The 16,957-nt window shown below is 51.2% G+C and overlaps 1 protein-coding gene across 7 annotated transcripts in view; it reads right to left on the reverse strand.

Annotated features, from left to right (window-relative positions):
• The window catches only part of PLA2G6 (phospholipase A2 group VI), a 57,233-nt gene that overhangs the window by 18,753 nt on the left and 21,523 nt on the right, over positions 1-16,957 (reverse strand). For all 7 annotated transcript variants that reach the window (XM_040637522.1, XM_040637521.1, XM_040637520.1 and 4 more), the window contains 6 exons: positions 11,988-12,203; positions 11,030-11,213; positions 9,039-9,226; positions 6,147-6,243; positions 4,864-5,046; positions 1,047-1,155 (listed from right to left, as the gene is read on the reverse strand). In XM_040637522.1, the coding sequence (XP_040493456.1) occupies positions 1,047-1,155; positions 4,864-5,046; positions 6,147-6,243; positions 9,039-9,226; positions 11,030-11,213; positions 11,988-12,203 (977 nt within the window). The remainder of the gene's footprint in view (positions 1-1,046; positions 1,156-4,863; positions 5,047-6,146; positions 6,244-9,038; positions 9,227-11,029; positions 11,214-11,987; positions 12,204-16,957) is intronic.

Genomic DNA, 16,957 nt, shown 5'->3' on the forward strand with positions numbered 1-16,957 from the left:
TTCCCTTCACTTTCAGTCAAGAAAACAGGACTCCCAGGGTGCCTGGGTGGCTCAGTCGGTGAAGCGTCTGCCTTTGGCTCAGGTCATGATCTCAGGGTTCTGGGATCAGTCCCGCATCAGGCTCCCTGCTCAATGGGGAGTCTGCGTCTCCCTCTCTATCCGCCCCTCCCCTTGGCTCCTACTCACTCTCTCTCAAAAAAAAATAAATAAAACCTTAAAAAAAAAAAAACCCAAGATTGAGCTTAATTATATCTAATATAAATTATTTTTAAAATCTACTTTAAAAGCAAAGAACCCAAGATTGAGCTTAATTATACCTAATATAAATTATTTTTAAAATCTACTTTAAAAGCAAAGAAAACAGGACTCCCGCCTCCACGTTCAGCGATTCTCAAAACCACTGAATGGAGGGCCCCTTTCAGAGCTTAAAAGGGACCAAGCAGCCTGGGGGCATTTGCCCTTGTGAGCGGAGACGCTGTAAGAAGTAGCACACGTGCGTACCTGCACACGAGCAGCTACGCACCCACACCAACCCCCCAGCTCCTCAAAGCCCCCCGGAGGGGACCCAGGCTTCTGCTGATGATCTGCTGTTTCCAGCCCTGCTGCCAGGGCTCCCCAGGGGAACGTGCAGTGCGCGCGGTGAGCCTGCGTGCACGGGGCATGCGCATACGCTCGTGCAGTGCATGCATCAACCCACGGCTGTCCATGCAAGTGGTTCCACTGGTGAATTCCTCAGGCAGGAGCAACTGGCTAACACTACTGCATATCTCACCCACCTCCCCGGGAGCCCAGGCATCCTGAGGAAGGATGGGGGCCGCACAGAAGAGGACACTCGTTTGGCAAGCCCCTTGGTGGGCTCCATCTACTGGTGATGGCCCTTGTTCTTGGGCGAAGAAAGTTTCCCCTCTCAGCCTCCCAGGTGCTCTTGAGCAAGAAGGGTGGGTACGGACAGGGCGCTGGTGCCTGATGGTGGGGACCACACTTCTCCCCAGTGCATGCACCTGCCCACCCCGGCCCAACTCTGGTCCAGGGTACAGGGCACTTACGTTTGCTGATCTTGGAAGCTATGAACGCAGGAGTCTCCCCAAAGTCATTTGGGGTATCCACCTCTGCCCCAAACACTATGAGGGCCTTGATCATCTCCACGTTGTCTTTCTGTTGGGGATGGAGTAAGGGGAAAATGCAACAGCTCAGGGAAAGGAAGAGAAAAAGGACGCCAGCCTCTTTCACTTTGCCCACCAACTCGGTGGGCCTCTCATGGGCACGGGAGAAGATGCTGGAACACTTCAGAACCCTCACCCACTTAACAACCCAGGCAGAACCTGGGAGTGACTCACCCCGGTCCCCGCCAGCAACTTCTCCAAGGAAGCAACGCATCTATGACCCCTGCCCCAGGAGCCATGGGGACACTGAAGGGTCAGCTGCTGATCACCTTCAGGAGCAGCAGCAAAGGCTGAGCAGGGAAAGGGAAGGCTGTCCTGCCCATCATGTCTCGGACGCCATTTGGGAGGGGTAACTGAGCACACGTCCTCCCTAATGGCAGCCTTCAAGGGCAGCCTCCGTCCACGGAGCACTGTGCATTTAACATCTGGAGGCTGGGCAGGGGGGTGGGGGACGCGGTTTCCTAGGACAAACCAATAAACTGGCTGCCTGGAGACCAGAGCCCTGGTCTTATCACCTCCCTCTTCCTGGGGCTTAATTTCCCTGCCTAGAGAAGGAAGAGATGTGTCTAGAATGCAGTTTTCCAAACAACAGTTCATGTACATTAGCTTGCGTCATTAGCTACGTATTTTCTGTTCTGGTTACCTTTCTTTTGCGTCGCTGGTTTACCACTTTTGGTAGTGATGGAACACTTCCTTCGAAATAAATTTAAGTAAGTTTAAAGGCAAAGCATCTTCAAGAAATGATTAAGTTTGTAAATATAAACGTGGTTCATTAATGTGCCAAAAACCGTGAGGCTGGTCCGCAAGTACCTGCGGTATGGGAAACAAGGGACGTTGGCAGTTCTCAAAGTGCGATCTGTGGCCCCCCGTGAACGTGTGAGACCCTCTGGAGGGTTCACAAAGGTCAAACTGTTTTCACAGGGGCGCCTGGCTTGCTCGATTGGAAGAGTGTGTGGCTCTTGATCTCAGGGTCTTGAGTTCGAGCCCCACGTTGGGCAGTAAAGATTATGAAAAAAGATAAGTCAACAAAACAAAAAAACAAAACACCCTGCTTTCATAAAAAATCAAGATGTTTGCTTTTTGCATTGTATTGACTTTTGCACCGATGGTGTGAAAACAGTGATGGCTAAAGCTGCCCGTGCCTTAGTGAGACGCGGCACCAAACTAATGCTCTCTGTGGTTTTCCTCTCCGCTGTTCGTTCACAGTAAGAAATCAACCAGTTAATTCAAAAGCCAGTTTCCCTTAGGAATGTCCTTCATGAATCAGTAAGAATTAATTTTATTAAATTTTGACACTGTCTACTCCATGTCATAAGATGGAGAGAAATTGGGACGCCTGGCTGGCTCAGGCGGTTAAGCATCTGCCTTCAGCTCAGGTCATGATCCCAGGGTCCTGGGATCGAGTCTCACGTCGGGCTCCCTGCTCAGCTCCCTGCTCAGCTCCCTGCTTCTCCCTCTGCCTGCCACTCTGCCTACTTGTGCTCTCTTTCTGACAAATAAAATCTTAAAAAAAAAAAAAAAAAGATGGAAAGCATAGGCATTTCGGTGGCATCCTAAAGCACAACTGTTATCTTGAGGAAAAGCATGGATGCCACTGGGTTGTGAGGAGAACCACGTTTTTCCTGGAACGCCATTTTTACTTGGGATCATGACTGACGTGCTACGATGGGTTAGCCTTGGGAATGCAGAAGACATGTTCTCAAAAATGAATGCAGTGAGCCTGGCACTTCAAGAAAAACAACTGACAATATTTTGTGCCAAAGAAAAGATTCAGGCTTGCAAACAAAAATGGGAATTCCAGAACACTTGTATACGCCATGACGGGCTTGACAGCTTCCTAAAGCAGAAAGACTCTTCCTATGAGATCGGTGGGGGTATTTACAAATGTGGGGTTTTGATACCATGTAATGAAATGGTTCAACAGTTCTACGCAAGCACAGTGAACCAGTATTTTCCAAGGATGACCTGAAATCACGCATGGGTAAGAGGTACCAATGGAACAAAGTGTTTAATGGAACAAAGTGGGAAAAATTCATGGAGGTGGTTGCAGTGCCCGCTTGCAATTGTCACAAACTAACCCTTGTCCAGGTTGGGTGCAGCATTGAAGAATATTCATGATTCTCTGAAAGGTGCAACTGTGTATCTACGCGACGCCAGATTGTCTTCAAATCCTCCAACATATAGTCAACAACATATTGCAACAGGATAAATGTAGCGGAAGACAGGAGAATCAGTATGTCTTCCCTGAGGCCAGGCATTAAAAAGATCCACAAAAATGTAAAACGATGCCAACTCTTCTCGATTATTTTCGGTTTTAGAAAACAGAGTTGTTTTTCGTAAAAATGTTACTTATTGAAGTTACGCTGTGATTTGTGAATTGTTATTTTTAAATGAATTCGTGTTTTGAAATTTTCTTATTTTTAATCTCCAATCTAGTAAATATAGATAAAATCCATACAAATGAAAAGTCTTTGGGATCTTCAATAATTCTTTTCTAAGAGTATAAAGGGACCACATAGACCCCAAATTTTGAGAACTGACCAACTAGAAAATTGTAAGGGCTCCTTCAGTGCTGAAAATGGCCATGGTATTATTTAGGGTTTCTGCCTCCCAGGTAACAGTGTCTCCACCAGGGTTCTGGCCTTTGGTATAAAACAGGATGTCTTTGAGTGTGTCCTCAATCCACATCTTTTACGTATTCCAGATGCTGCTCCAATTCCATCGCTCGGAGATCTGTTGAACATACTTACGTACACGTGGCACTGCTACGGAACACGAAACACATACAGACACGCTGCTGACAGAGTAACGTTCCCTCCCCTGCATTTACTATGTTCCTACTCTAGCTGTCTCTCCACACTGGAGGGGCTTTAAGGGCAGGAACTATGCTCTATAATAAGCCAAAAACTGTGGCCAACACCTACAGTGGGGCTACCAAGATGTACAGGCAGACGCTGCCTTCCGGGAGCTTCCCACGAAAGACATACAGACACGCTGCTGACAGAGTAACGTTCCCTCCCCTGCATTTACTATGTTCCTACTCTAGCTGTCTCTCCACACTGGAGGGGCTTTAAGGGCAGGAACTATGCTCTATAATAAGCCAAAAACTGTGGCCAACACCTACAGTGGGGCTACCAAGATGTACAGGCAGACGCTGCCTTCCGGGAGCTTAGGTCCCACCCAGGAGACGGGACCAATGTGCAGATGAGTATTTCCCCCGAATAATGCAGGGGGAGGAGACCTGACATCTGAGGGATGCCCACTGGCGCCAGGGACTGCACATTATCTGGGTGTTCCTCCTGGGGTCACCAAGGGTCTGCCACTCACCCCTCTCAACAGCTCTGCCGGGTGGGTGCCGACACCCCCGGTTTCCAGATAAGGAAATGGAGGCTGACAAGAGGTGACTTGCCCAAGGCCACGTGGGTCGCCCGGGGCTGTACTTCTCCTCTCACACCATGTACTTGTTAAATGGGGAGCACGGGGCGAGAGGGACTGCAGTGCAGAGGAAGAAGATGATACTTTGGGCTGAGAGGGGGACACGGAAGGTTCCTGAGGGAGAAGGCAGCGTCCAAGCTGCGTCTCAGGTGAGACTCCCTGCAGCGGGGACAGGAAGAGGGTACCGCGGGAGGAGAGCGACAGGCAGTCCCCCCACCTCGCAGGCACTGCTGGGGGCGGGGGTAGAGGCGGACCACGGGCTCACCGACATGGCCAGATGCAGTGGGGTGTTGCCGTGCTCCCCGCGGGCGTCGGCGTTGGCCCCGTAGGTCAGTAACACCATGACACAGTCGAAGCGGTTACGCATCACGGCCACGTGCAGAGCCGTGTTGCCCGAGGAGCTGGTGCTGTTCACGTCGCAGCCCCGTTTTAGCAGCATGCGGGCCATCTGCGGGAGACAGGGTCCGTGCCCGAGTGGGCGGTGACACCCAGGTGCTGCCACCTCCTCCCTGAGAGTCCCTCGGGAACTGGGCTTCTGGAAAGCTCTAGCAACAAGAACTCAGGTGGCAGGCCCTAGTTCTGGGGGTTGCCATAGACCTTGGCCCACGCTATCAGCACCCCAGAAGTAAAGGACAAAAGGCTGAAGGTATACTGACTGATTTAAGGGGCTTCTGGGTTCTTCCCTGGAGTTAACAGGACTCGTGCATCTCTGCAAACTCCAGGAACTGCCCCCACTCCCTGTGACCTTCCCTGGGATCCTGTGAAGGTCTGACCCCCTCCCTGGGCCAAGGCAACACATCCCCTACACCCGGCAGCCCTGGGGAGCCTGGCCTTTGGCGCTGGACAGTCCTGAGCTCAAAGCTCAACCCCACTTCGTCCCGGTCCCCTGAGGTTGCAGCCCCTGCACTCAGTACTCTCTTCTGCGATAAGAGTCCCTACTTCACAGAGTGGTGACAATGACCAACGAAACATACACGGAAGGGCCTGACTTGGTGTCTAGGCGCTGGCAGGCAGAAGGAGCCCTGCAGAGGTTGGCAGTCTCCTCCCTCCCGGCCTATCATGTTTAAGAACAGGCCACAGTCCCTGGGGGCATCCAGCGCGCTGCCAAGCTCTGCTTCCTGGCAAGGAGAGACCAGAGGCCTCCATCCTCCCAGGGGGAGCTGGGCGAAGGGAAGGCCCCCCGGGGAGCTGCCCAGCCAGGCTCTCGGTGGATACAGTCAGCAGCAGCTTCACACCACCTTCCGTCTGACAATTTACAAAGCATTTTCTCACACATTACCTTGCTGACTTCACACCACCAAAGGCAGGCCTGTAGGACCCCCAATTCAGACACAAAGAAACCACAGAGGGGACATTGCCACTGTGCTGGCGAGCAGCAGAGCGATACCGGGATGTCATCTCCCCCTGCGGGATCACTAAGAGATCAAGCCCCACAGCGCCATCCCCAGAGTCATCTCAGGAACCGCTTTTCTGCAGGCAGCTGAGGAACATGCGGTTCTGGGACTGCGCCCGCTGCCCAGCCACCACTCTCCCTCAGACACTGCCTACCTCCGCGGTCTTGGCCCAGTGGAGGGGGCTGGCTCCGTAGCGAGGGTCTTTGCTGTGGATCTGGTTGCTGTCCATGCTGATGATCATTTCAGCACACCTAGGGAGAAAGGAGCCATGGGGCAGTACAGAAGGCCGTGGGGGTGGAGGGAGGTGGCCTGGGGCTGGAGAAGGCCTTGACTTGGACTTCATCTCCTGGTGAAGAAGAGTTTCTGCAAAATTTCTGTTGCTTTTGCAACAGAACCAACCAGCATGTATACTATGGTATGTCAAGGGTATCCTGGGCCCCTACAGGCATAGCTCAAGCCCCCGCCTCCAAGAAGTCTTCCCTGATAACTCCAGTCTGCAATAATCACTCTCACTGGTGCTGGCCTTAAAGTCAGGCAGGCCTGAGGTCAAGCCCCAGATCACTGGTGATCTCTGGGAAGTAGCTGAGCCCATCTGCAACACGGGCACAGTCCTCACTGGACTGGTGGGGATTAAAGGAGGAAAGACATTTCATTTCTGTGCCTGGCACATGGCTGCCCTCCATCCCCCGGCCATCCACTCTTGATGTTCCATGCAATGACCAGCACCCTGTAGGAAGTATAGGCAGAGTAGTTACAGATTTATTTATTTACTTGAAAGAGAGAGAGAGAGAGCAGGGGGAGGGGCAGAGGGAGAGGGAGAGAACCTCAAGCAGACTCCACACTGAGTGTGGAGCCTGACCGGGGGCTCAGTCTCATGACCCTGAGATCAAGACCTGAGCCGAAACCAAGAGCTGGATGCTTAACCGACTGAGCCACCGGGGTGCCCCAGGCAGAGTAGTTAAGACTGCAGTTGCTTTCCACTCCGGGAGTATAACCAAAACTCACACAGATACTCGTACACGCGTATTCCTAGCAGCGTTCGCCAAAAGGGGAACAACCCAAGTGTCCATCAGCAGATGGAGGGAAAAGCAAAATGCGGTCCATCCACACCATGGAACACTATTCTGCCTTAAAAAGGAAGGGACTTCTGATGCATGCTACAACACTAATGATCCTTGAAGACATTTTGCAAAGTGAAAGTCAAGCCCCAGGCCCAAACCTGGCTCTATAAAGGTCAGCCGAGTTGACATAAAGAGCAGAGGGGCTCCCAGACTGGAGCTGGGATGGGATCTCTCCGTAACCCTAACGCCTGAGATCTTCTAGAGGACAGCTGTGCTGGCTACCGCCTGGTGGCAGAGGGATGTCCCCGCTGGGGCCCTGAGAGGACACGGCTGTGTGGGGCTGCGTAGGGCATGCCCACAGCGTGAGGCCACTCGCACTGTCTTCTGTGCATGATCCCTTGTGACGTGCCCAGCCCCATGGGCAGAGAGGAATGTCGCTAGAGGTGTCTAAGGAGCAAGTGAGCCGGGCAATACCAGGCCCCAGGACAGGAAAGCTTGGGGTGGCCAGAGCTGAGCCAGAATGGGGCTGCCACTGCCCCCCTCTCGGGTATAAGAGACTATCACCCATCACTTGTGCCCATTCAGGCTGCAACCTGCCACCAGTGAACGGGACTCCTGGGGGTGAGGGTGTTGGGACTGTCTCCAACCATCTGGTCAAGTCTTCCTGAAAGTTCTAGTCCGCTTTGGCTCTGCTGCAGAGGATCACAGAAAGGTGGGCTGGCCCAAGCTTGGACTAGACCTCTGAGGGAATGGCCAATGGGAGGAGGGCCAGCAAGGTGGGTGCAGGCTCCAGAAAAAGGGAAAACCTGAGGGAGGGCACGGCTTGCCCCCCACGCATGTGCCGCCCTCTGTGCTCTTCCGGCTGCCCGTCCAGCACACAGTCTAGAAGGACCCAGTGACTTATGTATCTCCTGTCCCAGAGCTGCTCTCTTTTCCATCTCTTTAAGGCCAGAGCTTAGCACAGCGCCCAGACAGAGGGACCGACTGCCCCATTCATTCCGTCAGCCAGTCATTCTAGATACTGTTCTCACTGGGCAATGTTTTGAGATATTCATCTCTTTTTTTAAAGACTTCTTTATTTTAGTGAGAGAGAGAGCACGCGCACGCACACACATGCAGGAAGGGCAGGGAGAGGGGAGAGAGAATGTCAAGTGGACTCCACGCTAAGCACAGAGCCCGACATGGGGCTCGATCTCACTACCCTCAGATCATGACCCAAGCTGAAACCAACAGTTGGACGCCCGACCAACTGCACCACCCAGGCACCCCTTCATCTCTTTTATCACACACCCCCCACCCTACACACACACACACACACGCATGCGCACACTTCACATGGAGAATTTTCCTGAGACCAGGGTTTCCCAGGTCTGGGGAAAAGGGCAGAAAATCGACAGTGGTCCAGAGCTCCCCATGGCATGGGCCTGGTACCTGCGTCCCAGCAGTGCCACCAGCCAGGAAGAATGGACACATCTAGGCAGAAGGGGCTCTGGGCCACCTTGCCAAGTGCTCCTGCACTTCGAGGCTGGAATGTGCAGAAGCCACGGGGCAGCGCTGTAGCCACGAAGGGGTTCAGATTGGGCTGGGGGGCTTGGACGGAAGAGGACCCAGGCAGGTGGGCCCCTCCTTGGGGCTGCATGTGACTCCAGCACAGGAGGACCACCTAGGGGAGGTGGAAAGGGAGGACCCCAGGGAAGATTTGGATTGTTCTTCTCTAGTCTGGAAGAGGGAGGTTCATGGCCAGACATTACGGTGCATTACAGAAAACATTTTAAAATTCTACCCTTTGCACAGCTGACTTTCTGGACTGAGACTCACATCCACGATACGTTCATCGAGCACCTTCTTCAGGCCAGGCTGGCCCTTGGCCCAAGTATGGGAAACACATCTAACGAGCCCGTGCAGGCCAGTGCTCGCCTGGGCGTGAGGAGAAGAGCTGTAAGAGCCGGGGGCCCAGCCAGCCGCGCGGGGGCGGGAGGTCTTACCCCTTATGGGAGAACTTCATGGCCGTGTGGATGGGGTAGCCGGCGGAGCCCATGACATTGCACCGGGCGTTGCAAAGCAGCAGCACGCGGACCATCTCCTGCTTGCCCATCTGGCAGGCCAGGTGCAGCGGGGTCTGCCCCTGGTTGTTCACCCGGTTCAGGCCAGCTGATGCGTTCTTCCCTAGGAGCTGAGAGCAGGACACCAGGGTGGGCTGGGGCCCGACAAGGACAAGCCCCCGAGTGACCCTCCCCGACACCCCCCGCGCCAGTCCCCTGTGCCCACATGAGGGGAAGGGAAATCAGACTCTGCGAGAACACGGTCGGGACATTAAGGGAAGCCACCGAGAAAGGAGGTTCACAGGAAAACGGGGCACCGGCTGTGCCAGGGTTGGCTGGGGGCTGGTCTGGCACAGCCAGGCTCGTATGGAAAAACTTCTCGACCAAGAAACCTGAAGGGAGCTTGTTCATACGGATGGGCACTGGGGGTCTGGGTGGGAGTGGTTCCTGCTTTCATTGTACACTTTCGTCGTATTTTCATCTCTCCTGCTTGGATTTCTTTTTGCTAGGTTCACATATTATTTTTCAATTAAAAAAAAACCAACCACGCAGCCCTTTATGTCCATGGGTCCTGTCCTCTGCTTTAATAAAAACACCTTTTTGCACCAAAACGAACAAACAAACCAGTATTACAAAGAAAGCCAGGACCTTCCTTCCTCACTTGTGGCCGAGTGCTGTCTCCACAGTGGGCTACAACTCCTGTGTGCCCAGGGGACCTCGCTGGGCCTGTCGACAGGCTGGGGACACGGCGAAGAGGCCTGACTCGAGGGCCAGCCCCGCCGCTCACAGCTCTCCCCGTCCCTGGGCATGTTTCTTTTTTTTTTTTTTTTTTAAGATTTTATTTATTTATTTGACAGAGATAGAGACAGCCAGCGAGAGAGGGAACACAAGCAAGGGGAGTGGGAGAGGAAGAAGCAGGCTCCTAGCGGAGGAGCCTGATGTGGGGCTCGATCCCAGAACGCCAGGATCATGCCCCGAGCTGAAGGCAGACACTTAACCGCTGTGCCACCCAGGCGCCCCCCTGGGCATGTTTCTTAACCTCATGGAACCTCTCAGTTCCTTTGGCAAAGAGAGGAGGATCATGACCCCCACCCCCCCACCCCAACCCAGAGAGGCTACTTTGAGAATTAACTGGAACACACAACACTCAGTACAGGGCCAGACACGAGACCAGCCCATGACAAAGGACAGCTATTGGTAAGAGTGTGTGCCTGGCGTCTGCACCGAGGCAGGCCCTGTGGGGCACGGTGCTGGGCGCAGAGCCGGCTCTCAGGAAGGATGGAGTTCACCGGGACATGTGGAAGTCCCTTCCCTGTGCGCCAGACAACACAATCGTGTATTTTCTGGAACAATGTCACTCCTTTCTGATGCCAGGGCAGAGAAGGACATAACCTTTAAAAGAAAGTCTTCTAACTCTGGGAAATAAAATCCTGTTTGGTATTCGGTCTTTTCCATCCAACACATAAAGTAGCCTTTAATGACATCACTCCATCTACTTGCCTACGATTTTTATTTTTGTTTCTCAGCCCGATAAACAAACATTTAACAGGAGGGGTATGTCTAGTGCAAATGTCTACAGGAGCCGGATGGAGTTTTGAGTTGCTGTAAAAAGCTAAGCTCGGGTCCCACCGGACCATGAGCCCCTCCAGGCAGGGCTGAAATGAATTCACCCAGCCTGGGGTCGGGTTCCGTAGGTGTTTGGGACAAGCTGAACCGAACTGCTTGGCTGGACTGGGACTTCCGTTTAGTTTGCTGGGATGGGGGACCTCCCTAGGGTTGTCAGAGCCCAGTGGCCGAGGATGTGTCTCCTTGACAAGCATGAGGAGGGAATGGGGGAGAGGAGGGTACGCCCTCCAGGAAGCAGCTTGGGACTAGTGGGGATAATAAGGTGTTGCCGGCTCCGGTCCCCCTGTCCCTCCCCCACCCCCCCTCACCTGCAGCACCTGGGCGTTGTCACCCTGCACAGCATAATGAAAGGCCGTCTCCCCGTTGTTGTCCGTGACGTCCATCTGGGCGTGGCAGTACTGCACCAGCTCCACCAGGATCTCCCCGTCACCCTTGCGGCAGGCCAGGTGCAGGGGGGTGCAGCCCTCCTCATTCTCCCTGTTATTGGCGCAGCTGTGGCGGTGGGGGTGGGGTGGGCACAAGGAGGGAGGGGTGCTGAGAAACTCAGGGGCAGCAGAGGGAAGCGGGCTAGGGGCTCAAGAGCATTCCTGCCGTGCTCGGGCTGGCTGGTGCGAACTGAGGGCTGGCTCACAATGTATGTGGGCCTGAAGTGATTTCATCAGTTGTGTACTTGGGATGGGTCCTAGGGCCACACCAGCCGGCAGTGGGTGGTGGGGTGGCACAGAACGGGTCGGAAGGCAGAAATCTCACTAACCTCGGGCAGTTTCCTAACCTTTCCAGGCCTCGATATCCTTATCTACAAAAAAATAATAACAATGCCTGCCCTAGGAAAGGGACAGGGCCACGGGGAGATTAATCCCTATGATGTCCAAGAACAGGCCTGGAAACTATAAAGGGCAGTGAGGAATTCTGAGCCTGGGGCCTGGGGGCTGACCCAAGCTGTGGCCACCTCAGGGCAAGCAGGTGAGCAGGAGTCCTATGGCAGGGCCCACACGGTCCCCTCTCAGGGGCACATCTCCTGACATAAGTATTGGCTGAAGGGCCACATGAGAGAGGGCAGCCAGATCTCTGGAAGGAGACACGAGGATCTGAGGCCTCTTCACCTCTCTCCGGCAAAGCGACACAGCACGGGTCACATCTAAGGTGCTGGGCAACGTTTGGCTTTACAGAGGGAAACTGAAGCAGGACTCAGCGACTGCCCCAGGCCCCGCCCCTCCACATATGCAGGCACATGCCCTGTCCCGGGGTCCCACCCTCCTGGCACACCTGATGATGCGGCTGTGGTGGAAACACTCTCGGATCCCCAACTCCACCGCCAAGTGGGCCACCGACCAGCTGGGGTGGTTGCGGATGAGGTCAGTCAACTGCTGCAGGACCTCCACGTGCAGGATGTGGCAGGAGCTCTCGTAGAAGGGCGGCAGCTGCGAAGAATAGTGCTGGAAGTTCACGAGGGCATCCGCCTCCGTCTCCAGCTGGAAGAGCCTGTGGAGCGGGGACACAGAAGGACGACACAGAAATGAGCCGGCTTCAGCCCACCCTCTTGCTAGAGGCAGACGCCTTGGGTCCCCCCGTACATGGGTCGCTGCCTGCCTCTGGCCACACAGGGACCCACTCCAGCCGGACTCCCCTTCCCACCGCACGTGCACACACACGCGCGCGCACGCCTCCAAATGGAGTCAGGATTTTATTTTTATTTAACAAGATTTTCTTTTCCATTTTTTTATATCATCTCATGGTGCTTTTAAATCTTATTTTAACAAAGCCCCGTCCTATCCATTTTCTAATTTGACTATGACATCTGAGAGCCCCAGCCTCAAGTCCCCGGCCCTCGCATACCATAGGAAGTAAATAAGCATATAACTGAAATGTCCAGCACTAGAAGATGATATAAACGGTGGCCCAGCTACGCGATGGAATATTACGCAACCATTAAGATGCGATGTTAAAAGAACGGTGAAATGTTGATTTTGCAATGTTAAGTAAAAAAGATGCAAATTTTATATGATACGATGTGATCTAAATTGTGTTAAAAATGTCAAAATGTACACGGTAATATAGTAATTGGAATGTTCTTTATCCATTTCTGAAGTTTCTAAATATTCTACAATGAGTTTATATAATTTTTATTTTTTTAAATAGGACTTCACTCCCAGCATGGAGCCCAGTGTGGGGCTTGAACTCATGACCCTGAGACCAAGACCTAAGCTGAGATCAAGAGTCAGATGTTCAACTGACTAAGCCACCCAAGTGTCCGTATAATTTTTATAATCAGAAAAAAAAAAATTTTTTTTTGAGAAACCACTCAGATGGTGTCTCTTCCCTCTCACTCCCCCAAAGGAGGAGGAGAACAATCATCATAAACCTTGTTCATTTTTGAAGAGTTGTGTTTATGTCCAAGGTTTGCTATTAAGCTGCTGTGTGACCCTCAAAAAATTCCTTCCCTCTCTGAGCCCTATTTGAAACACGAGACTAACTGTACCTGTCCCACCTAGCTCACAGAGGTACTATGAGGATCAGATGGGATAGCCAAGTAATAGCACTTTAAAAACGGATAATCACAATGACGGTTGACCTTGAAGATACTTGAAGTTTTGACCGGGGCTTTCAACATGGAAGACCCACGGCCAGCCAGGGTCTAGCAGGAGTGGTGCCCAAAGAGTGTTGGCTCCACAAGCCTCGCCTGTTCTTTCCACGAGAGACTGCAATTGTTTAGCAAACATCTACCGAGTGCGTGTTCTGCACCTGCCATTGTTCCAGATGGAAGGGGTAAATTAATGAACAAAACAGATGACACGCCCTGCCTTCCTGGAGCCTGTGTTCTTAGGGGAGGGACCGACACAATGCGTAAGCGACAAATCAAAGTAAGAAAGTACAATAAACAAAGCTCCAGATAATAAGCGCTAAGGAACAAACAAGCCAAGAAAGGAGGACATGGAAGGAAGCCCTTCCTCGTTCTCCTGGGGTGGTTTTGTGTCATCTCAGCCACCCCTGCACGGAGCGCTCCATGTTAAATGCTGCTGCTATGTCCGATACGACGACACTAAATGACAACGAAATTATGACACCAAATGACACTAGACAGGACACTAAACACTGATCACTAGATTTAGCATCAATAAAACATTAATGACCTTGACAAAGTACTTTTGGTGGAATGGAGGGAACCAGAGCCTGATTGGAGAGGGTTTGAGAAGGAATAAGATGCAAGAAATCGGAGAAGCAAGGATAGGTGATATTTGTTAGGGGTTTTGCAGCAGAGGGGAGCAAACAGAGGTAGCTAATGGGAAAAGTGGAACCAGGCATGTGAATGCTGGTGAATCGCTCTGAGGACTCCCACTTCCGCAAGGACAGACGAGGCAACGTGAACCAGACTGCCTCCTGGGGACAACCAGAAATGCTGGACAGAATGTAAAAGGCGTCTGCTGGAGGCACTGGGCATCTAAGCAGACAGGGATGAAGTGTCAGGTTGGAAGGGATTATGGAAACCCAGGAAGTGAGCCTGGGATTTCGGACTGCTGGCACCTGAGAGGCTGAAGGAATATACCATGGCATCAGCAACCTCATGGGCTCGGGGGACAGGGACCGGAGGCCAGGGGAGGGCCCTGATGAACCCCCTTACCGTGGGTGGGGGTCCCGAAGGACTAAGGCATAAGATGAGCCACAAGGAGACAGACCCTCCCAGAGACTGCAGCACAGCTCCAAATACTTTCAGTTCCAGAAAATGGATTGAAGTTACCCTCACTGATAATGTTCCCAGGTACCCAGGAGAAGCAAACATAAAAGAAACATGAAGCCAGGCTTCAAATTGTTTCTACAAGCATCGTTGCAAATCCAAGGTCTAGCACATAATCAAAACACACAGGAGATACTACGTTGTATGAAAGAAAACCAACAGAAAAAATGTATGATGGAAACTGATCTGTAAGTAGGGGGATGCAAATACTGAAGTTATCTGACACAGACTTTAAAATAACTGTGATAGGGGACCTGGGTGGCTCAGCTGGTTAAGCATCTGCCTTCGGCTCAGGTCATGATCTCGGGGTCCAGGGATAGAGCCCTGCATTGGGCTCCCTGCTCAGTGGAGAGTCTGTTTCTCCCTCTCCCCTTGCTCATGCTCGCTCTTCCTCTCTCAAATAAATAAATAAATAAATAAATGTGATAAGGGGCACCTGGCTGGCTCAGTCGGTACAGCGTGTGACTCTTGATCTCAGGATCGTGAGTTCAGGCCCCACGTTGGGCACAGACTTACTTAAAAAAATTAAATAAAATAAATGTGATAATATTCAAGAGAATAAAATAGAAGATTTAGAATTGGGGCAAAGAACTTGAAACCATTTTAAAAATGGAAATTACAGAATCAAAAAATACAGTTGCCGAAATGAAGAACCCAGTGGCCAGGTATAAAAGCAGACTGGACAATGCTGAAGAGAAAACTAGTGAACAGGAAGATAGGCCAGAAAAGAGGAAACAGAATAGAGCCTGAAGAGCCAAAGGATGGAAAATGCAGGAAAGTAGATAAAAGACATAGAATATATAACAAAAAGATCCACCATACATATAACTGGCCACCAAAGCAGGTTAGAAAAGGAGAGAAGCCATATTTGAAGAGTTAATGTCTGTGAACTTTTCAAAATTGATGAAAAAAAAATTTCATAGTGATTGAAAATATCTATGAACCCTCCTGCACACACACACACACACACACACGCACACGCACACAAAGAAATCCACACTTAGGCATCTTGTGGGTTTTAAAACATGGACCCAAATTTTTTGACAGTGCTCCCATTGAGACATGATGTCTCTTATCATTATCCCATGAATGTCTCTCAACCCTTTCATCTGGCTCTGCAACTGCTTTACCGACAGAATAGGGCAGAAGTGATGCCGCCCTAGTTTCTGGACCAAGGCCTTAAGAGACTGGAAGCTTTTACCTCTCTTCTCTTGGGACCCAGCTATCATATGACGGGAAACTGATGCAACCCCCAGGGATGATTCTTGGTCCTGGACCCTTAGCCCTGGACAAACTCACAGCCGACAGCCAGCAGCAACCTGCCACTTGCGAGTGAGTCAACTTAGAAGTGGATCCTGCAGTCGAACCACCCCGGCTCATGTCATGTAGAGCAGAAGAGAGCCTTCCCGCTGAGCTCTGCTCACATTGCAGACTCGTGGGCTAAGTAACTGATCGTTGTTTTAAGCCACGGAGTTTTGGGATAGTTTGTTACACAGCAGTAACTGCAGATGACACATATCGGCCAACATACGGAAACACAGCAATAACTGACATATGTACCACATTACAACGGCTATAAACAAAATGTGAAGAAAAATACTAAAAACAGCAGAGGAGAAAGTTAGCTTCAAAGACTGACAGCCGGCTACTCAGCGGCAGAAACCAGAGATAATGGAATGACATTCATAAAGAGCTAAAAGAAAATAAACGCCGATGGGAATTCTGTACACAGCACACTTCCCTTTAAGTATGAAGTTGAAACTAAAACATTTCACCAGTCAGGGGCATCTGGCTGGTTCAGTCGGTAGAGTGTGCGACTCTCGATCTCAGAGTCATGAGTTCGAGACCCACGCTGGGTGCAGAAATTACTTAAAATGAATAAGCAAAATGTTTTTAAAAAAACCATTTCACTAGTCACACAAACAAACAGAAAGAGAGAAAGGCTTTGTCATTAGTAGACCTACACGATAGAAAATATAAAAGGGTTTTCTTCGGGTAGAAGGAACTTGATCCCATATGGATGGTATAAGATACAGGAAAAAAATAAAATACCATGAAAATGGCAAATATGTGGGTGAATCTAAATAAGAATTGGTAGCATAATGTCTTATGGGGTTTAAAATAAAAACAGAATTAAATATATATATATATATGTAAGTTCTAAGACCCATTTATTGTTCTGGAAGACACTAAAGTACCAATTATACTTCAGTAAGGCCGAGGATGTGTGTTACAATCTCTTGGGTTCTACCAAGAACTGTGAAGGGTTTCAGATTTTGCCCTACTTGCAAACTAACAAGTTAGCCTGACACAGTTTCATGGGTGCTGGCAGGAAGAAACAAGATTCCTGGATCAAAGACAAAGGGCAATTTATTGCTCACAGCAACACCAGTGGCCCGTTTCAGTGTTTGTGCCAATTCCCTGGGATCCAGTTCCCAAGGGTGACACGAAGAGGGCACGTGACACCTGCTCCTGTTGCGCTAGGGGAGAGAGAAGCCCAGCG

The sequence above is a fragment of the Ursus maritimus genome, unplaced genomic scaffold (assembly GCF_017311325.1).
Source record: "Ursus maritimus isolate PB19 unplaced genomic scaffold, ASM1731132v1 scaffold_21, whole genome shotgun sequence".
NCBI lineage: Eukaryota > Metazoa > Chordata > Mammalia > Carnivora > Ursidae > Ursus > Ursus maritimus.